Raw genomic sequence first — 24,811 nt, 5'->3', positions numbered from 1 at the left:
CAATAACAACAAAAAACAGGTTCAGCATTCACTCCCATAAAGGCCAGGACAACTGGTGGCAATAGTGGGTCCAAAGCACAGTGCACAGGTGATGACTGATTCAAGACATAGAAGTCTCCATGGCCAGAGGCTGTCAAAATCTCTAAGCCTTTGGGGAGCTATTTACCTGAAGCAAGTAGAACAGGTGCTGATATGCTTCCAGCTTCTCCCTCTTCTCTTTGCTTAGAGCCTTCAAACCTCCCCTCTGTTTGTTCAGCATCATCATGTCAGACAGCTGCTCCTTGTTCTTCTTGGTAAGTTTCTTACTATGAGAGACAACATCCTGCAAAGACAGAGAGAGACTCAAATCTAACTTAAATCCCCCAAATCCTCATTCACATTTTTTAAAATCATGTCCCTTTAATCTCTATATTTATTAATACTGCACAGAGAATTATGCACAATTTTATACCTGGGTGTACTATGGATACTGCACTGGTTAGTTGATGATTTCCTGCTAGCAATGATCAAGAATAGCATTCCCGTGGTGATTTAATTAAATCCATCAGCTGCATTCAATACAACTAGCCATGAGGTGTTCCTCACTCGATTGCAGCTGCAGGCTGGGACAGACCATCATTGTGAGTAGTTGTTTCTTTCTTAGTGGACCCAGAGTGTTGTATTGAGAGACTGCTCACTTCCCTGAGGGCCCACTCTTGTTGGGGTACTGTGGGGCTCAAGGTGCACATGAAACTGCTGGGGCATAGTGTGATTTGGTTTGGAATGAGGTCTTCAATATGTGGATTACAGATAAAGCCTGTTTTATTGAATCTGCCAGGTACAATTTACCGATTTACCCAGAGTCCTGAATGATGGTTAGCTGACAGACTCAATCCAGGTAGGACTGAGGTAAGCGGCGGTACTCAGGTTCACAACCTCAGGGTCCTGTCTGATATGCAGCTGCTTCTGCACATCCAGATTTTGTTATTATGAATCAAGTTTATTATGGTAGTGCCTAAGGAACACACAAAAATGGGGCCACCTTGTGCTAAGAGCTATACAGAGTAGTAGACATTCCCTGCCCCAAAGAGCTTACAATCTAAATAGACCAGACAGACGGGGGGGGGGGGGGGGGGGGGAAGGGGTATAACACAAGCAAAGTGAACAATAGAATGGGAGCAATGCTCACATTAGTTCCACAATATTTTTTGTTTTGCTAGGTTTACTTAGGAGAGGATGAACTAATTGAGAAGAAAAAGGTATAGAAGGGAGTGAAGGGGACAGGTAAGGAAAGAAGAGGGTATGGGGGGCAGGTGTAGAGTGAAGTTGAGATGAAGAGACTGTGAGGGAGGGGAAGGGAGAGGGTTGGAGCAAATATGAGGACAGATTAATAAGATTGGGACTTTTCAACTTGGAAAAGAGACGACTAAGGGGGGATATGATAGAGGTCTATAAAATCATGAGTGGTGTGGAGATAGTAAATAAGGAAGTGTTATTTACTCCTTCTCATAACACAAGAACTAGAGGTCACCACATGAAATTAATAGGCAGCAGGTTTAAAACAAACAAAAGGAAGTATTTCTTAACACAATGCAGTCAACCTGTGGAACTCTTTGTCAGAGGATGTTGTAAAGGCCAAGACTATAACAGGGTTCAAAAAAGAACTAGATAAATTAATGGAGGATAGGTCCATCAATGGCTATCAGCCAAGATGGGCAGGGATGGTGTCCCTAGCCTCTGTGTGCTAGAAGCTGGGAATGAGCGACAGGGAATGGATCACTTGATGATCACCTGTTCTGTTCATTCCTTCTGGGGCACCTGGCATTGGCCACTGTCGGAAGACAGGATACTGGGATAGATGGACCTTTGGTCTGACCCAGTATGCCCGTTCTTATGTTCTAAATAGCAGCACAGGGTAAAGAAAGTCCAGTCAAAACTGTAGAAATTTCTTGGAATGTCCAGAGATATGGTTTGGATGCTTCTATTATTTCCAGCTGGTGACTCCGGCTGTCTCCTCTCTGCAGTTTTCCGCCAAGGCAATATTGGGGGAAGGGGTGAGAAGGCGAAACATCACCTGGGTCCCAGTGCCCCAGAATATGTGGGAGGGTATCCCCCCAGCATAGTTCTGAGTGGATAAGGGCACTTTCTATCACTGACACTTGGCCAAGGTTTCAGCCTCCTTCAAGGCAGGACCTGGCCACAATGATCCAGACCTCTGTCACTCTGAGACTGGATTATTGTCATGCTCTCCACAGAGGGCTACATCTTAAAACTGTTCAGAACTTCAACTAGTGCAGAATGCTGTAGATAGTCTGTCAAAGAACCTCACTCATACGGCACATTACATCTATGCTCTGATTTGCCCTCTCTTCCAATTTATTTTTGGGTGCCATATGAGGTGTTGGCTTTAACCAATAAAACTTTAAACAGGTTGGGGATCTTTATTATCCCAGAAACCACCCCTCTCCATGCAATACCATGCCAGATGAGATAAGTCAAAAGTATTCAAGCTAACAAGCCCCTGATTTAGTCACAAAAGGATAGGAGGCAGGGAATTCTGACCGATGAGCCTTCCACTGTGGAATGTGCTGCCCCATGAGTTAAACATAGCCCTAATATGTTGACCCTTCAGGTCATGTTGTCTCTTCTCCTAGGCTTTCCTTTGTACAAGGGGTGAGATGAGCAGCTGGGTGGTCAGGGTTGGTACGCTCACATTGTGAAGGTGTTTATACTGAAACTGAGCACTGGCAACAATCTGGTCAATTGTCCTTGCAGCTGAAGCAGCCAAGTGTTTTTCTCTTCCACTGAAGCCAAAAGGACCAATGAAACCTTGCAAAAGGGCCATTCTGGTATCTTCTTTGTTGGCGGCAAAAGTAAAATTGGTGCCCGGAACGTTCGAACATTGTCTGAAACAACTAACGCCGTTCTCCTCATCAAGCAGTTGAAAAGCCTGAACATTGATATCTGAGCTTTATCTGAAGTGTGCTGGCCAGGAAGTGATGAAATGAAAGCAAGGACTATATGTTTTTATTCTCAGGCTGCCCTGATGGGTTGCTCCAGAAGGGGTGGCTGTTATACTTTCACCCAATGCCCAATGGGCATTGCAGGGCTGATGTGTGATTAATGAATGACTATCAGAGTCTTCTTCTGTACCAGCTACTGGAATCTTACCATTATCACAGTGTATGGTCCCATCAACACCAAGGCCAACAATGCGACTGCAGACAATTTGTCCCAGTAACTACACTCAATCCTTAATGAAACTCTGAGAAGAGATGTTGTCATGATCCTGGGTGATTTTAATGCAGAGGTAGGAAAGGATAATGACACCTGGGCCAGTACTCTCAGGAAATTTGATATTGGGCAGAAGAACAGGAATGGGCAGCAAATGCTGGAATTAGCGATTGCCAATGACATGGTGATTGACTCTTCCATCTCCCAAAGAGTCATAAGCCGATCTGGTACTGCCCATATGTTTTCACTAGGACTGTTATTGATTGTGTTTTCATTAACTGTTATTGGTCAACAGTCATAGATGTAAGAGTTTGCAAAGGTATTGAACAGGACACTGACAATCCGCTTCTGCTGATAAAAGTGCACCTCTGATTTAGAAGACTGCCAAGTTAATGAGCCTAAATTAGTCTGATTTAATTAAATACTCATATTACAACCAAGCTATCATACAGCTTTCTCTTCTGAACTGCTTAAGCATTAGAGACTGAAGTCTCATTCTGTCTGTCATCTGATGAGGAATGGCTTTGTTTCAAATAATCAGTGCTGACCGTTGCCAGCTCAGTGCTGGGGCCTCAACCCTCCAAATTTCACCCATGGATCAGTGAGGAGATGCTCCTAGCAGTTGGAGTTAAGGGGGAAAAAAAACCCCAAGGCTGCAATTTGAGTCTTCAAAGACAAGTTGTTGAGAGCAAAAGCAAAGGCTGAATAGGTTTGACTTTGGAATACCATCAAGTCATTGTATAATAAGATAAGAAACCCCGGTGGTTGTCTTAGGCAGTCAGTTTAGAACAGGCTGCCGCCCGGCACCATCTCAGCATGCTCTAGTTAACTTTACAGTGTTTGCAGCAGAAGGTGGCACCATCTTGATTAGTAAGAATTAGGACAGCAACATTGGCCAGAGCCTGTAGTATCAGTTGTATCAATGTATCAAGATCATTTCAAGATGCTCCTCAATTGTCTGTCACCTGCGCCCCTCTTCCATTTGAGAAGGGACAGGAGCCACCTTCCTTCAACCAAAAAGAGTCCATAAGCTGCAGTCTGGGAAGACATGATGGGTTCTAACATTACCCCGGAGTTGCTGAAGACACGTGAGAGTATTGCTGTACTGTCGCTGCAAAGGCTCTTCTAGACCATCTGGCATACTACTCTCATCCCCAATGATTGGAAGACGGGGTAATCTGTTCAAAAAGGGCAATAAGGTAGAATGTAGCAACTACCTGGGTATTATTCTGTTACTCCTAGGGAATAACCTTTGCTTCCATATTATTGACAATGGCAAAGGCTGGGGTACTCAGTGTGGCTTTAAGACTGGTCATTCTACTATCAACCAGGTCTTTATCTTGAGACAGCTTTTTCAGTAGATGGTTGAATTTAATATGCCATGCACAGCACTTGTTATAGACTTCACCAGACCTTTTATTCAAGTGCATTGAACAAGTCTATGGAATCTAATGAGGTGACTCAACGTCCCTGGAAGACAGGGATAGAAGAGCTCTATAATGGAATGGAAAGCTGTGTTAGAGTCAATGGCAGATATATGGCATGGTTTCCTATCTCGATGGGAGTTCATCAAGGCTTTGTTCTGTCACCACTGTTCAATATCGGCATGAACTAGTTGATAGATAAGCTTGAGGAGGCAACTGTTAGTGCAGCGTGCATTGGTCTGGTTATTAATTCAGACAAAACTAAGTCCCTAGCCCTTACCATCAAAGCAACCACCAGCTCAGTATTAACCTGTCCCAAGGAGCCACTGACACGGAGTGTCAGCTGTTAAATATTTGGGCAGCATCACAGATAGTGCTGGAAAGATTTAGGAGCTTGTATAACAGCAGCTGCTGCCATGTGTCAGGTCATTCAGCAGTCTCCTGAGCTTGGTAAGTTTATGGAGGGACAGTATGATGAGACTGCCTACAATGGCATGTAGCCAATCTGCGACTGTTAGTAGCAAAATATCCCCAACAGCTGGTGATGGGACATTAGATGGGGAGGGCTCTGAGTTACAACAGAGAATTCTTTCCCAGGTTTCTTGCTGGTGGGTCTTGCCGAAATGCTCAGGGTCATATTTGGGGTCGAAAAGTAAATTTCCCCCGGGGTCAGATTGGCAGAGATCCATGGGGGGGGGGGGAGGAGGTTCGCCTTCTTGTGCATCATGGGGCACAGGTCACTTGCAGGTTTAAACTAGAGTAAATGGTGGATTCTCTGTAACTTGAAGTCTTTAAACCATGTTTCGAGGATTTCAGTAACTCAGCCAGAGGTTAGGGTGTATTTCAGGAGTGGGTGGGCGAGGTTCTGTGGTCTGCAACGTGCAGGAGGTCAGACTAGATGATCATGATGGTCCCTTCTGACCTTAAAGTCTATGAATCGATGACGATGTTGTAACATCAAGCTTGCTACAAAGCTGTGGATCTATAAAAGCACAGTCATACTCACTCTATTGTATGGAAGTGACATATGGGTGCTAAGGAAAGCTGAAGAATCCCAGATTGACATTTGTCATTCTCGTCGTCTTCATCAGCTGACCCATGTCACATCTCATAAACAAGGCTATTAAAAACTGAACCTAGTAACCATCTCCAGTCAGCTCTGGTTCAGTTTTGGCAGCCTTCTTGATACAGACATATTATTAGAATGGAAGACCAATGAATTCTTAAGCATCTGTATCAAAGAATGTCACTATGTGACTAGCCATCATGTGAGTGTCAAAAGCTTCGGTGGCACAGTAAGATTGCAGTGCTGGACAAACTGAGTATACAACCAGACCACTTTAAGCATCTTGCCAGAGATTGATGCAGGTGGTGTTCTATTTGAAAGGTCATGTCTCTTTGGGATTTGCCATAATGAGGATGATGATGGGGATGGTGGGAGACCTCTGTGTGGGGGTAGAGGGAAAGATGGTGGGACTGAGTAGGAGTTATCACATGTAGACATTGGGTCCAGCTGCTGCTGCTTTTACAATACCTGTGAATGTGCCCAAGATAGTAGAGGTGTGCATTTTTAAAATTAAAATAAAAGTATTTTGCTTACTTGCCGGAGTTAAGGGGCTGAATTCCCTAACATTCTTACTTGTGTAATGCATGTATGTATGTATGACTCTTATAACCATTTTAGAGATGAGGACACTGAGGCACAGAGAATCAGAATCATAGAATATCAGGGTTGGAAGGGACCTCAGGAGGTCATCTAGTCCAACCCCCTGCTGAAAGCAGGACCAATCCCCAGACAGATTTTTACCCCAGTTCCCTAAATGGCCCCTTCAAGGATTGAACTCACAACCATGGGTTTAGCAGGCCAATGCTCAAACCCCTCAGCAAACCAGAACCAGATTAGAATTCAGGAGTTCTAGTCACTCAGTTGTCTCTAGACAATTCTATCCTCTCTGTGAAACATTTCAACAACAAACCTCCTAGGATACTTGCCACAATTTACAGTACAACCTTCCCTTGGCTTATCATGTATCTGATCCACAGTGCAATGTGATTTTGCCTGATTTAGACTGTATACTACTGGGGCAGTGACTATGTCTCTGTTCTATACTGTGCTGGGCACATTAATTATTATTTAAGAGACTATGGCATCAAAGGGACACAGCAGTAATATTTTTTTTTTGAACAATCACCATCTTCTATAACAAACCTCTCTCTCAGGCAGCCACCTCAGAAGGCCCCCCACATCATCTCTTTCTTCTTGCTTGGCTATCTCTGAAGCATTTCTTTTCTTTCCTTTCCTTCTTTCAGCTGTGCTACAACCACCCACTTGTCCTTCTGAATCCCCATCAACTTCCACTTGCCTTGATTATCGCACAGAGGCCCTCTGTTTCACATGCACTTCCTTCCCCACAGTGGAACTGACTGTTCAATTAGTAGAGCTGTCTAGAACAGGTAAGAGCTGGGGGGGCTGGTTCTCTCCATTATCTGGTCTATATGCCTGACTCTGTACTTTGGCTTTCCCTATTAGTGTGGTTCATACCTGCAATGTGATTTTGTTTTTCACAAGCAGTCCAATTTTGATGTCCATCAGATTGAGGTCATTTTCCAGTTGCTGATTGGATCGGATTAGGGTCACAACCTCCTCACGCAGCTTCATTAGGTCAAGCTCTTCCTGAAAATCTTGGTCACTCTGATCCAGTAAGTGGACAAATTTCCGGACCACAGCCATAGGTGGGTCTTCAGCACTGACTAAAAGGAAATGAAGTATCAGGCAAAGAGCAAGAGAAATCAATGAATACACATTTTAACAGCATATGAAGTATCCGTTTATCACCTGACAAATTTAGCACCACACAATATAAACAGCTTCTAGCAAGATTTGGAATTACTTATTTTTGGACAAAACGTGAGCATAACCAGCAACAAATGAAAGAGTCACACAAATATCAAATGTAGGCCAATTTGTGATGCAGGTTAATTGAGAAGTTGTAGTTCTACCCATCAGTAGCTACAGTGATGTCTGGATTCAAAATTTCTCACCCACAGTGTTCCCCAACCTTACACTCTCCCCTACCAATACCACCCCAAATCCCTCCCATACTACTACTCTTCTAAATGGTCTGCAGTGATACAGACTACATTAGCAGTGTGCCATGGAAATACTGACTCTTCAGGTATATAAGCCTCATTCCCTTGGCAATACTTACTGAGAGTTTTGTAGTCATCTCGTGCTTTATTTGCACGAATAAAAGCCTGGATTTTTACAATGTCATTTATCTAGGAGGAAAAAAAATCCCACATCATTTCATTCACAGTGTAATACAGAAAATATATATTAAAACTAGTGTAGCAGAGAGACTCTTACATGGTCTCTGAAATACTGCAGACGATCTCTGTACCGCTTTCTGGCTTGATACATCCTGGTCATTGACTGAATCTGTGAAGTAGTAATGAGACACTCAGATAGAGATAAACTCTTTCCTCCATTACAGGGTCCCACAACAACCTTATTGCCACAAAGACATTGAGGAATTAGCAGGAATTTAAAGAAATGCAACAAAAATTATCACAGAGCTAGAGGAATTGATGCTAAATATGTAAATTTTGGCTAAATTACAGATGAGGAAGGAGAGAAGCAAATCCTAACATTCTATAAATATTTGAAGGATATCAATGCCAGGAAGGGAGAGGGATTATTTAGGATCATACACAAGGAGGGGGTATAATTAGGAGAATGGGGTAAAGTTAGAGAAGGATTTAGAATGAACATTAGAAAAAACTTTCTGACCATGGGATCAGTGAGGCAATGGAATTTTCTATCGGGAAAAGAAGAAGAAGCCCTGTTGATTTTTAAAACTACACTGGACAAAGAACTAGAAACAGTACATAATCCATGATACTGTATGATTCTGCCCTGGCTCCTGAGGATAGACTATATGACCTAAAAGTTCTTTTCGATCTCTAATTTCTATGACTATGAGTAGACACACTTCAAAGGAAACTGTACCTTCACTACTTGGTCCTTGTGTGCTCGCAGGTACTCCAAGCGATCTTGGTATTCCTTTCGCTGCTTGTAGCCACGCCACTGAGACTGAAACCAGACAATGCACACACGCACACATACACAAATTTACTTTGCAAGGCATTACCATTCTTAACACTCCCATGCTATTCATCTTCCCAAGTTTGCCTTTGTCCAAGTGTAAAATTGAGGATTCATAATTTGGGTTTTTTTAAAAATATGTATGAAAAATGTTAGATGCACTATGGGTACATCTACAATGCAGTTAGACATCCGCAGCTGGCCTGTGCCAGCGTACTCAGGCTCATAGGGCTCAGGCTGAAGGGCTCTTTAACTGCAGTGTAGACATTCGGGCTCAGGCTGCAGGTTGAGCTTTGGGACCCTCCCACCTCAGAGGGTCCAGCCTGAGCCCAAACATCTACATTGCAATTAAACAGCCCCTCAGCCCGAGCCCTGTGAGCCCAAGTCAGCTAGCACAATCCAGCCACAGGTTTTTAATTGCAGCGTAGACATATCCTAACCCTTGCCCAATAGTCTTCATTACGGAGTTTACCACGGACAAGGTGATAGGTATGTGCCTTAAGAAGGGAGCTGGATCACAAAGAAGTGGCTTGTGGCACCTTAGAGACTAACAAATTTATTAGTCTCTAAGGTGCCACAAGTACTCCTGTTCTTTTTGCGGATACAGACTAACACGGCTGCTACTCTGAAAGAAGTGGCTGTCCACATAGATTTAGGGAAGGTGTTCCACATATAAGGGGTCACATGGAAGAAATGCAGTGCTTTGAGAGAGAAATCCAAATTTGTTAACTTTTGGGAAAAGACACTTCTCTGCAGGCTCTGGGGAAGGGAGTGTGGGGGAGGTCTAGGTTGGATATTAGGAAAAACTTTTTCACTAGGAGGGTGGTGAAGCACTGGAATGCGTTACCTAGGGAGGTGGTGGAGTCTCCTTCAAAGCCCTGGCTGGGATGATTTAGTTGGGAATTAGTCCTGCTTTGAGCAGGGGGTTGGACTAGATGACCTCCTGAGGTCCCTTCCAACCCTGATATTCTATGATTCTATGAAAAGCTTGGAGGTATCCAATTGCTATGTTCTCTGTGAAAGGATGAAATTGTATTCAGTTTGAAGTATATATACGTGTTGTGGAGATAAACTACTCATCAAAGTACAGAACAGTCACATATTATACAACGGAAACATTATTCACTCTCCTCCTGCAAAACGTGTCCAACCCTCATGCCAAATGTCGCTTCTTCCCTCTTCTGACCCCCTAGCTCCTTGAACAACCTGACCACGAAGAGAAGCAACATGATCCCCCCATCAATCCTGCGGGTGACTCTCATGCCCACTCCCTCCTAACCAAATATTCCCGCTCTGTTATGAAGCTACTGATCTCACCGATTCCTGGCCTAAGAGATACCAACTCATTCTACATTCCTCCCTGGTGGTTCCAGCCCAAGAAGGATCCAGCAGTACAAGAGGGCAAGTTGTATCAGCTTCACAGACTGAAGGATTACAAAAGGTAATAGGAGAAAGGACACTCCATATAAGAGTCCTGACCAGTCTTCCCTAGTTCCCAGTTTTTCGCAGATCTCCTGCTTTTGTGTCTGCTCTCTGCTTCCCCAATCCCCTTACTCAGTCTCCAGTTTTGGCCAGCTACCAAGGTAGGTGAAGCCAGTTTCTAAGGCCTGATCTACACTACACAGATAGATCGACGTAAGGCAGCTTAAATCGACCTATTTATGTCAGTGTGTACACTACAGCCTTGTCCTGACGATGTATGTAGCCTACTACCCCAACATAATAACTCTACCTCCATGAGAGGCTAGGGCTTATGTCAGTGTAGTTAGGGCAATAAAGTGTCTATATACACACTGCTACTTACATCAGCTGTTAGATCTCTTGTCAATTTCAAGAGCGTTTGGCAGCTGGACCCTGCTCCCAACTGGGGCAAGAATGGATCCGTCTCGCAGCTGGGAGCTGGGACGAGAAGCCCAGGTGACTGGACTGAGCACCCAGCTGGGAGCCAGGGCAAGAATGGACCCTGCTCCTGGCTGGCAGCCAGAGCGAGAAGTCTGGGTGGCCCTCCCGGGGTTGGGAACATTGGCTGTCTTGTCAATTTCATGGCTCCATGGTGGCTGCCCCTCTCCCAGCAGAGAGTGGGAGGGGCAAGAAGCTGGGGCAGCTAGACCCCGCTCTCCAGGGGCAAGAAGCCCCGGGCGGCTTCTTTCCTGCTCCTGGCGGGGAACAGGGAGGCAAGGGAGGAGGAGCAGCCTGCTGGGAGCCAGGAAGACTATGGGGCAGCCACATTCCAGGCAGGGAGCTGCTAGTCTCTCAGCTCCCCAACACTGCCCCTCTTAGGTCGGTAGAAGCACTCCTAGTGAGGATGCGCACAACCAACCCAAGGAGGGTAGTGTGGACATGCACCACCACAGTAATTACTGCGGTGGCTGTAAGTCATAAGAACGGCCATACTGGGTCAGACCAAAGGTCCATCTAGCTCAGTATCCTGTCTTCCGACAGTGGCCAATGCCAGGTGCTCCAGAGGGAATGAACAGAACAGGTAATCACCAAGTGAGCCATCCCGTCGCCCAATACCAGCTTCTGGCAAACAGAGGCTAGGGACACCATCCCTATCCATCCTGACTAATAGTCATTGATGGACCTATCCTCCATGAACTTATCTAGTTCTTTTTTGAACCCTGTTATAGTCTTGGTCTTCACAACATCCTCTGGCAAGGAATTCCACAGGTTGACTCTGCGTTGTGGAAAAAATACTTCCTTTTGTTTTCAACCTGCTGCCTATTAATTTAATGTGGTGACCCCTAGTTCTTGTATTATGAGAAGGATTAAATAACACCTCCTTATTTAGTGTCAGAGGGGTAGCCGTGTTAGTCTGAATCTGTAAAAAGCAACAGAGGGTCCTGTGGCACCTTTGAGACTAACAGAAGTATTGGGAGCATAAGCTTTCATGGGTAAGAACCTCACTTCTTGCATCTGAAGAAGTGAGGTTCTTACCCACGAAAGCTTATGCTCCCAATACTTCTGTTAGTCTCAAAGGTGCCACAGGACCCTCTGTTACTTCCTTATTTACTTTCTCCACACCAGTCATGATTTTATAGACCTCTCTCATATCCCGCCCCCCCGAGTCATCTCTTTTCCAAGCTGAAAAGTCCCAGTCTTATTAATCTCTCCTCATATGGCACCTGTTCCATACCCCTAATCATTTTTGTTGCCCTTTTCTGAACCAATTCCAATCTTTTTTGAGATGGGGCGACCACATCTGCACAGAGTATTCAAGATGTGGGTGTACCATGGATTTATATAGAGGCAATATGATATTTTCTGTCTTATTACCTATCCTGTTCTTAATGATTCCCAACATTCTATTTGCTTTTTTGACCGCTGCTGCACATTGAGTGGATGTTTTCAGAGAACTATCCACAAAGACTCCAAGATCTCTTTCTTGAGTGGTAACAGCTAATTTAGACCCCATCATTTTATATGTATGGTTGGGATTATGTTTTCCAATGTACATTACTTTGAATTTATCAACACTGAAGTTAACCTAATATAGGTTGACTTTATTTTTTAGTATAGACATACCCTAAGACTTCCTCCGCCTTCTTCTCCTGCCAATCAGGCTACCTTCCCTGCCCTCAACTCCTTCCCCTTTTCCAATGACGGGGGTTGTCTTCATGAGACAATCAGGTCCACATTGGGATTTTATAAAATGTATGCGTACAATTTACTCACTCAGACTTTCTGCTATCCCTACGCTGGTAGGTCTGATGCTGCCACCCAGTATTCACAAACCTTCCCTTTATTTCTGGTGCAGTTCCCCCACTTTCCACTCACAACTTCTAAGGGTATGTCTACACCCAGCCGCTAGTTCGGCGGCTGGGAATCGAAGTTCTGGGTTCGACTTATCGCATCTTGTCTGGACGCGATAAGTCGAACCAGGAAGTGATCGCCGTTGACTGCGGTACTCCAGCTAGACGAGAGGAGTACCGCGGCGTCGACGGGGGAACCGCGGCGTCGACAGGGGAGCCTGCCTGCCGCGTGTGGACCGAGGTAAGTTCGAACTAAGGTACTTCGAACTTCAGCTACGTTATTCACGTAGCTGAAGTTGCGTACCTTAGTTCGAATTGGGGGGTAAGTGTAGACCAAGCCTAAGAAAGTCACTTTCCAGATATCACCAGCTTGAAATAAGCTAATAAAAAATGGAACAAGCACATTCCTTCAGAGATAGAAAGCAGGTCCCAGGATACAATTGTGTCAGAGTGCATCCCCACTGAAGGGACAGAAGGCCCATAAGAGATGGAGCTGATTCAACAGCTCTAATATACTTCAGATATAATGCAGCCCCAGTGTACATTACTGAGCAGTTCATGAGATAAATTCTTCAACACAGAGCACCTGGCATACTCCTGTCCCCAAAACAAACATCAATGGCTGACCAAACAATAAACCACTAGAAGGTCTTCTCTGATACATTCCTCTCCCTGCAGTTCTGCCTGAGGAGGAATTTGCTAATTTCACATGAAAAGGGATAAGCAACATAAACTCTTCAGGGCAGGGGCTGTCTTTCTATTAGATGTTTGTACCGTATGTAACACCCAGCACAATGAGACTTTGGTTTCTAGGCACTACTATAATTCACAAATAATAATAGTATCACAGTATACGTAGTATGGACACAGAAGAAGTCATCCATAGACAGAGACATAGGACTTCACTACCTGAATACAAGTGATTGCAGGGACTTGCTTCTTCAAGAAATTCATTCTGGAGTTGAATTCCTGGCGAACAAGGTACCCACGGCAGCAAGCCTGCAGCCTGGTAATCAGGTTCTCATTAGCAAGCCAGAGCTGTTCTCTGTTGTATGCAGCAGTGACTCCAGAGATAGAGCTCTGAATTAGTGTTATGGAGGAAGAGGCAGTGGAGACAAAAATCAAGATGGTAAATTAACTTGCTATATCATGCACAAAATATCCTAAATTATCCTTCAACATACATTGGGATCATGATCCTGAGCTCAAAGTTATGGTGAATTTATTGAAGTGGCTCCTCTATATACTTTCTGGTGAGAGAAGGAATTTCTTGATACACGGAGCCAAGGTGAAATACATCATCTATAAAAATCTGCTAGCCCCCAGTAGAAAGGGTGCAAAGCATGTGTATAGCATAATGGCAACACCAAAAGGGCATGGAGGCACACCCAAAAAGGCACAAATGAGAGGAAGATGTAGCAGCAAAGTATTTGTTTTAGTTATTTTTAAACAGCATTATCTTTTAGCCAATAATTCTATTTGGATTTAAGCTTTAACTCTTAGGATAATACTGGGGAGAATTACTCAGGTGAGCAACTACAAAGAATTTGCTCTTTTCAGGGAGACAATGAGTACATGTTATTCTACTACCTGTATCTCCTCCCGGGAGAGCTGGGTATTATTCTGCACAAATCCTGAGGGTTCATCCCAACGTCCCTCTCTGGTTTGCAGGTTATGGTAATAATAATAGCCTCCTTTCACCCAGTGCTTCACCCACTCACTGCCATTGTCCCCTATGAGCAGAAATTGAAGTACAAGAACTGAAGGGGAAGCACAGCCTCCCAGCACACAGATAACATTCATTAAGCAATCATCAGTACAACTACTTTCAACTATCTGTTCACTGCAGCTAGAAAAGCAGACGTCACATTCCCCCAAGACCTTACTGAGCAACCTACCATAACATGCTCCTGAAGTAGAGAACATTCTACTAAACATTTAAGTAAAAGTATATTTTCTAAATGTTAAAAAGAAGTCCCCCATCCCCTCCGCACAACCCTAGACTCCTTTCCAGACAAATTTCTTCCCTGGCCTCTGCTTTCCATTCCACCATCACAGATTCATCTATTTTCTCCTTGCCAGTTTACCATTTAAAATTCAGTTGTACAACCCCCACAGTTCACCTGCTGCCATTTTTTCTCTCTTGGCTTCTGCCAGGTCACGCTGGTATGTCTCATCACACTCTGGAGTGACTCCATACAGTCCAACATCAGGCGAGCGCAGGGCACTGAGGGTCTGGCCCACATCGCCATGGACCACTGCTTCATTAATGGCCAGAATTCCTAATGAAACTTAGATAATACACAAAACAGCGGGTTACCTTGGCATGCAGGGGCTCAATGGTCCACACCAAACAGAACAGATTAATAGAAAAGCAACTTTGAATGTTTCTCTGGGGGTGGGAGAAAAGGGACATTAGGTGCACATCTTTAGGACTCAAGTGTCTTCAACAGAGCATATCACCATTGTCAGATGTTTTACTTCCACTCCACCCTGCCCTTTCCACTTGGAGCAATCACTACTTCACCCAGCATCCTAGCTTTCTCTCTCTCAGTTCACCAGGAGAGGTCACAATCTGTGGGTAATACCACTGGGGATGAGATTGCAAGTGAAGACTGAGGAGGATGGGTCAATATTTAATGTACAGAAAGCCCCACATAAATCAGTCCTTGCCCAAAACAGGCCAAGTTCAAGCAGCAATGCTTTGTAAAAGGTGTATAGAGGATTCCTTGTAGATACCCTACAGATCTACAGTTTGACAGAAACTGATTGGAAGTTGGCAGCAGAAACCATCTCTCCTCAGACTGGATGTTCCTTGACATGACCTTCAAATAGCTGCCCTGACACACTGTCCATTTAGACATGTTTTCATGGAGGCAGCACAACCTATTCGAATCATAGAATATCAGGGTTGGAAGGGACCTCAGGAGGTCATCTAGTCCAACCCCCTGCTCAAAGCAGGACCAATCCCCAACTAAATCATCCCAGCCAGGGCTTTGTCAAGCCTGACCTTAAAAACCTCTAAGGAAGGAGATTCCACCACCTCCCTAGGTAACCCATTCCAGTGCTTCACCACCCTCCTAGTGAAAAAGTTTTTCCTAATATCCAACCTAAACCTCCCCAACTGCAACTTGAGACTATTACTCCTTGTTCTGTCATCAGGTACCACTGAGAACAGTCTAGATCCATCCTCTTTGGAACCCCTTTCAGGTAGTTGAAAGCAGCTATCAAATCCCCCCCTCATTCTTCTCTTCTGCAGACTAAACAATCCCAGTTCCCTCAGCCTCTCCTCATAAGTCATGTGCTCCAGCCCCCTGATCATTTTTGTTGCCCTCCGCTGGACTCTTTCCAATTTTTCCACATCCTTCTTGTAGTGTGGGGCCCAGTACTCCAGATGAGGCCTCACCAATGTCGAATAGAGGGGAATGATCACGTCCCTCGATCTGCTGGCAATGCCCTTACTTATACAGCCCAAAATGCCGTTAGCCTTCTTGGCAACAAGGGCACACTGTTGACTCATATCCAGCTTCTCGTCCACTGTAACCCCTAGGTCCTTTTCTGCAGAACTGCTTCCTAGCCATTCGGTCCCTAGTCTAATAGTGCATGGGATTCTTCCGTCCTAAGTGCAGGACTCTGCACTTGTCCGTGTTGATTTCTGTTGGTACCCATGGGAACAAAAGGTCAAGTTAACTTAATGGCTTTTAATCCATTCTAGATAAAATTCTGGGGACCTTTTCACATGGAATTTGCAGAGAAAGGTCTATGGGCAAATATGGACATCAAAGAACATTAGCAAGACAATGGATTAGCATGCAAATCCATTACCATATTTGAAGGAATTTAGGATGTGTCCATAATACATCCTTAAACTTGGTGTTGGCTAGGTCACTATTTGAAGATGCTGCTTTTCTGAACATCTATAAGACATAAAAGGAAATGAAGAAGCGGAAATGCACAAAATGTAAGTGCATGTTCACCTTTGAGACAAAGGAAAGTGTAGGCCTGTGTTTAAAGCACTACACACCATGAAGGATGGTTAGAAGCACAAAGGAAGAGAGCTGTTGAGTCACTGTAGCAGAGATGCACCATGTTCCATCCTAGAGCCAATGGCATAGAACTTTGCGCTTTCAGAGTTCCCCACTTCAGAGTTCTTGCTTCAAGTATGTGGTTAAGTGTGGTGATCATGTATTTTTGGAATCATTTAATGTCATTATTGTGATACTAGAATATTAGAAATTAAAGTAGACAAGAATAAGAATATATTTTATAAAACATGACAGGGGTTAAAAAAGAATATCAAGAAAAATGTAAGATGACTACTAAAAGCGGGGGAGGGAAGGGCAGGAGCCTGGAGAAAATAAAACGCTCAGCTACTTTGCCTTCGTCTTCAATACAAAAGACGCTAGTGGGTTCACATGATAAATGTTACAGAGAATGCGAGACTATAAAAAAATCATAATACATAAAATGCAAGAAAAAAATCTTGAAAATTTAAAGGTACAGAAGTTAGCAGGGCTCCCACTTATTTCAGAGAATTAAAATGGCAAATAAAGGAAACTGGTGAAAAGAATTTCAAAAGGCTTTTGATAAAGTCTATAACAACAGGCCATCAAAGAAACTTAAAACCACAAGGAAAGAGGAAAAATTCTGTCAGGAACTGAAAAAAAGAGCTGAGTTAGGAAGCAAAGAGCAGGAATCAACCATGGTTTCTAGAGACAGAAAGGAAGTTAATAGTGAGGTGCCCATGAACCATAGAATCATAGAATATCAGGGTTGGAAGGGACCTCAGGAAGTCATCTAGTCCAACCCCCTGCTCAAAGCAGGACCAATTCCCAACTAAATCATCCCAGCCAGGGCTTTGTCAAGCCTGACCTTAAAAACCTGTAAGGAAGGAGATTCCACCACCTCCCTAGGTAACTCATTCCAGAGCTTCACCACCCTTCTAGTAAAAAAGTTTTTCCTAATATCCAATCTAAACCTCCCCCACTGCAACTTGAGACCAGTGCTAGGCCTACTGTTCATGATTTTTTTAGGGTATCTGAAAGCTGTGGTGAATAGCATGGGTGAAAAATGCTGATGTACAAAATTATTTAGGTTAGTAAAAATCAGTGCAAATTTGAGGAACTCCAGAAGCATCTAATAAAACTGAGTGACGGGGCAAAACAATGGCAGATTATATTTACCATAGACAAATACAATGTAATATGAACTGGATGAAATCATTTAAATTGTGCGTGCATGCACAAATACACAGATGAGTAACGAATTGGATGCAACCTCAGGAAAATGATGTAGGCATTATTGTGTGCAGTTTGGTGAAGACACTTGCCCAATGTGCTGCAGTGGTAAAAAAATACCAAACTGGATGCTTGGATGTATTCAGAAGGTGACATAATAATGTGGAAAAATAACATCATTAAAATAAGTTAACAGTCTGGCCTCACCTTGCATATTGCCTTATGCACATGGACTCCACCTGAAAGAGAGCACTCCACATTCTCTCTCACATATACACAGTGAAAGTTCTATGTCTGAACCATCTTCTAGAAAGTCTGAGGATGCCTGATGATGAAGATTAATAGAAACACTTCATATGAAACTTACATTTCTGTGCCTCCTCTGTGTCCCTGTTGGATCGATGAATTCCATCCTGAATTTCATCCAGCCACAGTACAGCTGTCTCATCCTGAGTGTCCTAAAGAAAAATGGAAAAAAGCTCATCTCCAGCTGTGCATCTAAGATAATTGTGCTTTGTGATGTAAACTGCGCACCTAGCAAGTGTTCAAACATTAAGTTTCAGCCACAGAGGGAAAAAAGCCACATTCCTCTCCAGATACTCTGTATTTGACTACAGCACAAGAATTAAAACTTCATGTGTTCCTGTGACCAGCAGAGGCTGCTACAACCATAACTCAAGCAGGTTCTCCTATTCTTCTCCCATCATCTCATTTCCAAAGATAAATTTGCTGAGGAAGGGGAAGCAACTGATAGATTCTAATATTGTGCATAGCTTTAATAATCAGAGATCAGGGACACGAGAGCAATAGGCCACTGAATTAGCACCAAGTAGCCTAAAGCCACTTGGAGGACATTTCTTCCCATACTATCAGGGAAACATACTCTAGCCTGGGGTGGGCAAACTTTTTGGCCCGAGGGCCACATCTAGGTATGGAAATTGTATGGCGGGCCATGAATACTCACGAAATTGGGGGTTGGGGTGCGGGACGGGGTGAGGACTCTGGCTGGGAGTGCGGGCTCTGGGGTGGAGCCAGAAATTAGGAGATCAGGGTGCGGGAGGGGGCTCTGGGCCGGGGGTTAGGGTGCGGGGGGGAGATGAGGGCTCCGGCTGGGGGTGGGGTTGGGGATGAGGGGCTAGGGGTGCAGGAGGGTGCTCTGGGCTGAGACCAAGCGGTTAGGAGGGTGGGAGGGGGATTAGGGCTGGGGCAGGGGGTTGGGGCATGGAAGGAGGTCAGGGGTGTAGGCTCCAGGTGGCGCTTACCTCAAGCAACTTCCGGAAGCAGCAGCATGTCCCCCACTCCAGCTCCTACGCAGAGGCGCGGCCAGGCAGCTCTGCACACTGCCCTGTCTGCAGGCACCAACCCTGCAGCTCCCATTGGCCATGGTTCCCGGCCAATGGGAGCTGCTGGGATGGCGCTTGGGGCAGGGGCAGCGCATGGAGCCCCCTGGTTACCCCTATGCATAGGAGCCGGAGGGGGGACATGCCGCTGCTTCTGGGAGCCGTGTGGCGCCATGGCATGTGCGGAGTGGGGCAAGCCCCTGACCCAGCTCCTTGGCTGGAGCACTGGAACAGGGCAAGCCCCCAACCCCACTTGCTGGCAGCAGCTCGAGGACTGGATTAAAACGTCTGAAGGGCTGGATATGACCCCTGGGCCGTAGTTTGCCCACCCCTGCTCTAGCCTATTTACAAAGAGGCTACAAAACATTTGAAAAGAGTTCTTAAACATGATTCAAACTTGGTTTCTCCCCATCCACATTGCGAGGCCAAAAAGAGTTAGAATGGTCTTTGGCTGGAAGTGAGTTCAAACAGACTTTAAACTAAGCGTGGGAACCCTGTTTAACAGGCCATTATATATAGGGCCTTCATCACACACACTAAACTGTTCTGGTTGGACTCTGAACAAAACTAGTCAGCTGTGTTTATGTGCAGGAGACTGAGATGAGGGAAAAGGGGTAGAAGTTTAACGAAGACCCAAAACATATGCATGAAGAACAAATGACCTTGCAGCTGCCAAGTATAGTCTCTCCCCACCCACCATTTGCTTCCTGTTGCTAATTACTAAAAACTGAAACCACGTCCCTCAGCCCTCACTGTACAGAATACAGGAAATGCTCAACTCTAGCACAAAGTGCACCACAGCCATACAGCATAAAGAGCCACTCTCTACAGCGTGAAACGGGTTTTGAGGGTCAGTTCCAAAAGAGGCATTTCCTAACATATCCTCTGAATTTGTCCTATTAACATAGTTTAATTCTGTAGCTTTGAGACAGGTCACACAATGACCTGGATATCTGTCCCTTTCACTCAAGAGAGCAACATGTCCAAAACAGGCAGCTTTCAGCTAAAAGTCAACCTGATCCCAGGAGAATGGCAGAAGGAGAGAAACTGTCCAGGTGGAGGGGGGAAGAGGACTTTTCTAGTCCACTTTGATAAAGGTAACAACTTTGCACACTCCAATCTCTGCTAGTAAAAGTCAATCCACAGCATGTCCGGAGGACTAGGATGGCTTTGGAAAACCCCCCACACATTTAGCATTGCAGGGCTTCAGCCACATGCAGTGAATAGTAAGGAAACTGTTTCTCTTTCTTCTCTATGAAAACAGACCTTGCTTTTGACTTCTCTAAAAACTTCCACATGCACTGTTGCCTGGAAAATGTCAGCTATGTACATAATGTACAAAATGTCATACAGTAGCCCACCATCCAAGGAGAAACTAAGGGTATGTCTACACCCAGCCGCTAGTTCGGCGGCTGGGAATCGAAGTTCTGGGTTCGACTTATCGCGTCTTGTCTGGACGCGATAAGTCGAACCAGGAAGTGATCGCCGTCGACTGCGGTACTCCAGCTAGACGAGAGGAGTACCGCGGCGTCGACGGGGGAACCGCGGCGTCGACGGGGGAGCCTGCCTGCCGCGTGTGGACCGAGGTAAGTTCGAACTAAGGTACTTCGAACTTCAGCTACGTTATTCACGTAGCTGAAGTTGCGTACCTTAGTTCGAATTGGGGGGTAAGTGTAGACCAAGCCTAAGTGACTGTTACTCATGGCAATCATACAGTCAGTCCAAGATACACAAATTTACTAGTCAGTACTAGTCAGGTTAAAGATTTTCACTATTTTCCTTCTATACTGTAGTCTAATATCTCAATTTCTAAAATTACTTAAAGTGCAGCTGGGAGGGGCCCTGAAGCTGAGTTAATGCCCAAAAAAGGCAATTTCACCCCAACTGCAGTTACCAGCCCAGCCTGGCACAAGCTCCCAGCACACTAAAAGGAGCTCATTATTTCACACTGACTCAGCAAAAGGAAATGATTCAACCCCAGATCAGTTCCTGAGAGTTTTTAACCCTTTCAGGGCCCTCGTTTGCAATAGTAATTTGTGCAATTATCAGCCATCTCCATTTCAAAAATTTACGTTTATATGGAACCACTGCTGAGCTCAACGCAGGCCTTAGTCTCAAACCAAATTTCTGCTTAGATAAGTCAGTGATGGATTCCGAGATAAGCTGTATGAAACTCTCCTCCTCAAGTCACCAAAGGCAGAGAAATCTAGCATCCCCTTCCCCAGGGAGAACAGAAAAAGGCAAGGTCAGTTTCTGACTCCAAACTACCCAAAGCAGGCACATCCCAACAAGAATCATGCCCCCTACCCCTTCCCCAGCTATGAAGATGAGCCACTTAATTATCTCCCTAACTTCCGCTTGTTATTATCTAGTGCTGAAAGCCTGCCAGATTCTTTACAGACAATTGGACAATCATCAGATCAGGGATAGGAAGCAAGAGAAGTAAGTAAGCAGGCAGCTTGTTGGTAGCATGTTTTGCATGATCTCTCCTTCCCCAAATCTCTCAATGAATCGGTTATTCGTTGGTCTCTAAAATTTTATTTTTTATATTATAATATTAGTTATATTTTACATTAAAAACTGATATTAAGAGAATGCTAATATTGCAAAGTCAAGCACTTAAAAGTTAGGAAATGCCAAAATGAAGGCTACCTGTACAAACTTCATTTGACTGATTATGATTCAAACTTTAATTACATGATCACATGTTATATTTTCCACAGGACCTTTGTCTCATTCAGTGCTCAGAATGGATATTGCTCAATGAAAGGATAGCTAGTCAATATTTCTTTTTAATCCTTGTCATACAACACGTGACCACATACATTATTTACTGCCACCATGCAAACCCTGCACTGAATATACAATCATCCATTTCCTCATAGGTTTTCTATGGTGCTTTCATTATAGTACACATGAGGCACAGAGGGTATGTCTACAATGCAGTTGGGAGTGAGCCTCCAAGCAATGTTCCCTCTATTTTTTTCCATCCATGTGCGTAATGAATTTTGTTATGTGCACGAATATTAAGGTAATGTGCGGATGTGTGACACCAGTAGAAACAAAAAACCTAGATATAATATATATTTTTTAAAAGTTACCATAGGGATAATTACTCCAGCCAGGACAGATTAGGCATTTTAGAATTCACTACTCAATTAATTAAATTTAAGCATGAGAGAGAAATAAAATTATGAAATGCATAGACCAATTAAAAAACTAAAACACCACCACTTTGAAAGAATAAAATTACTGAAAATATATGTGCATTGCAGGAAGTACCAAGAAGTAACACCACCACCACCACAAGTATGTGTTGGGAGGTGAGCACGCGCTGGGGAAATCTATTAGAGACCTTGCACTGTCTCTTTAAGGCACTCACGAGAAAGCTCAGACAGCAGCAGCTGCAGCTCTCCTGTTCCTGAACCCTGTCCCCCCTCCCCTGCTCTGCAGAGATGGGGTACATGGGCAGGGGGAGGTGGACACCCTGACATCAGTGCTCCCCCCCCTCCTCCCCCCCCCACCACTCTGCACAGCAAGCAGGAGGGTCCCGGGAGCAGTTGGCCAGGGGCTCGAAAGCAGAGGGCACGAGCGACGCGGCTCCAGAGTAGTAAGGGGAGTGGCACCTTAACACATGCCACTGTGCGTGGCACTGGATTCACTCCTGGGCAGCCACGCGACCACACAGCTTAGAGGGAACACAGCCTCCAAGCCCAGGTAAAGAGACTTGAGTTACCAGGACTCACACAAGAATGCTAAAAATAGCTGTGCAAACACTACAGCACCAGGGGAGGGTCAGACCAACCACCTGAGCTCAGACCCAGGGAGTAGGATGGGTTTGAGTTCAAGTGGCTAGCCCAAGCCTCTGCCAGTGTCACAATGTCCACACAGCTATTTTTAGTGTGCTAGCATGAGCCCTGCTAGCACAAGTCTGTCTACCTGGGTTGGAAGGCTCGCTCCCAGCTGCAGTGTAGACATAGCCAGAGAGATTAAGCCCCAAATTGTCAACTGCCCACTACATTTGGGTGCCCAATCTGAGACCTCTCTAGAATCAGATTTTTTCAGAATACCGAGCACTTTATATACTCACAGTACAGTTCCCACTGATTTCACTTACAGTTGTGAGCAGGGCCGACGAGGGGGGGGGAGAGAAACCGGTACAAATTACCGGGGTCCGGCGGTCTGGAAGGGGGCCCGGCTTCCCCCCTCCCTCGTCAGCCCTGTTTAGCCGGTCCACCCTTGTTGGGGGGCCGGAAAAAATTCCGGCCCCGGCTTCCCCCTCCTCTCATCGGCCCTGTTTAGCTGGTCCGCCCGAAAAAAAATGTTCACTGGGGCCCGAACCTGCTCTCGGCAGCCCTGGTCGTGAGTGCTCAGCACTTTTGCAAATCAGACCCCAGGTCTCTCAGTTAGGGCAGCCAATAAATGAGGAACACATGCTGGCGTCCACCTGTCAAAAGTTTGGCTTAAGTGATGCATCCGAAGAAGTGGGCTGTAGCCCACAAAAGCTTATGCTCAAATAAATTTGTTAGTCTCTAAGGTGCCACAAGTACTCCTGTTCTTTCTTTGTGTAGGAGTAGGGAGGTTATATTACCTCTGTGGCATTGGTGCAACTGCTACTAGACTCTACACTTCAAGAAGGATGTTGAAAAATTGAAGAAGATTCAGAGAAGAGCTAAAAGAATAATTTGTGATCCAGAAAATCTTCCATACAGTGAGAAAGACAATAGTTCAATCTATTTAACTTACTAAAGAGAGTGCTAAAAGGTGATTTGATCACAGTCTACATGTACTTCACAGGGAGAAGATATTTAATACCTAGAGGGTTTTTTAATCTAGCAAATGCAGAACAAGATCCACTAATAAAATGCAAATTTATAACAGTGAGGGTAATTAACCATTCTTACAATTTACCAAAGGATGTCCATCACTTGGGGGAATTTCAATCAAGACTGGATGTCTTTCTAAAAGTTCTTGTTCATCCATAAATTATTGGGCTTGTTACAGGGATTACTGAGTGAAAATTCCATTGCCTATGTTACATCAGAGACCCAACTAGGTGATCATAATTGTCCCTCTTGGTCTTAAAAATCCATGAATCCATGAAAATTGCAGGTTTTGAGAAGTTATAAATCCAGTGATTTTGGGTCTGTGTATTTGCTGCACACTGAAGGACCTCACTTCTGAAAATTACCCAAAAGCCTCTGTGTGCTCTCAACAAAAGTGCTGCACACTATAGAATTGGTGCTCCAAGAGTCCCAAAATGCATTAGTACAACCTCTGTTGTATGCACTGAACTGAAGCAATAACAAGAGATGCAATGATCCATTGCATGCAATCAGTATGTCTGCAGCAGTTTCCTGGGTTTATGGCGACATCCAGCTTGTGGTTACAAAACTATTTTTTTTTAGTGTAGACAAAACCTAAGTGTCAAAATATGATCATCCCCACAGAAGGCCTGACAATTGCTCCACTGACATCAGCACTATTTCTGCCATAATCACACAACAGAATATGCTGGACTATAAAAATTCTGCAGAGACCTGTTTAATAGCACTCACCTGTGCTTTCTCCCTCTTGGCTCGGATCAACGTGTCCTGGTAGTGCTGTGCTACCTTTGGGGTTACCCCCTCCAGTTTTGCTGCAGGGATCTGTAAGGCTTGAAGGGTCTTTCTGGTGTCTCCCTCGTCCAGAGCTTCATTAATAAGCCCAATTGCTAAAATCCCTAGAAAAGAAAGAATGT

General features: G+C 44.6%; 1 protein-coding gene across 1 annotated transcript in view; it reads right to left on the bottom strand.

Moving 5' to 3' along the window:
• The window catches only part of IQGAP1 (IQ motif containing GTPase activating protein 1), a 178,739-nt gene that overhangs the window by 59,497 nt on the left and 94,431 nt on the right, over positions 1 to 24,811 (bottom strand). Inside the window, exons 15-24 of the mRNA XM_065412617.1 lie at positions 24,630 to 24,793; positions 18,099 to 18,189; positions 14,618 to 14,785; positions 14,085 to 14,227; positions 13,404 to 13,574; positions 8,647 to 8,730; positions 8,005 to 8,076; positions 7,847 to 7,916; positions 7,180 to 7,388; positions 167 to 322 (exon numbers count right to left, since the gene is read on the bottom strand). Coding sequence (XP_065268689.1) covers positions 167 to 322; positions 7,180 to 7,388; positions 7,847 to 7,916; positions 8,005 to 8,076; positions 8,647 to 8,730; positions 13,404 to 13,574; positions 14,085 to 14,227; positions 14,618 to 14,785; positions 18,099 to 18,189; positions 24,630 to 24,793 — 1,328 coding nt within the window. The remainder of the gene's footprint in view (positions 1 to 166; positions 323 to 7,179; positions 7,389 to 7,846; positions 7,917 to 8,004; positions 8,077 to 8,646; positions 8,731 to 13,403; positions 13,575 to 14,084; positions 14,228 to 14,617; positions 14,786 to 18,098; positions 18,190 to 24,629; positions 24,794 to 24,811) is intronic.

The sequence above is a fragment of the Emys orbicularis genome, chromosome 10, assembly GCF_028017835.1.
Source record: "Emys orbicularis isolate rEmyOrb1 chromosome 10, rEmyOrb1.hap1, whole genome shotgun sequence".
In the NCBI taxonomy this organism is placed as follows: domain Eukaryota; kingdom Metazoa; phylum Chordata; order Testudines; family Emydidae; genus Emys; species Emys orbicularis.
The sequence above is the reverse complement of the archived record's forward strand: the minus strand, read 5'-3'. Positions and strand labels throughout refer to the sequence as shown.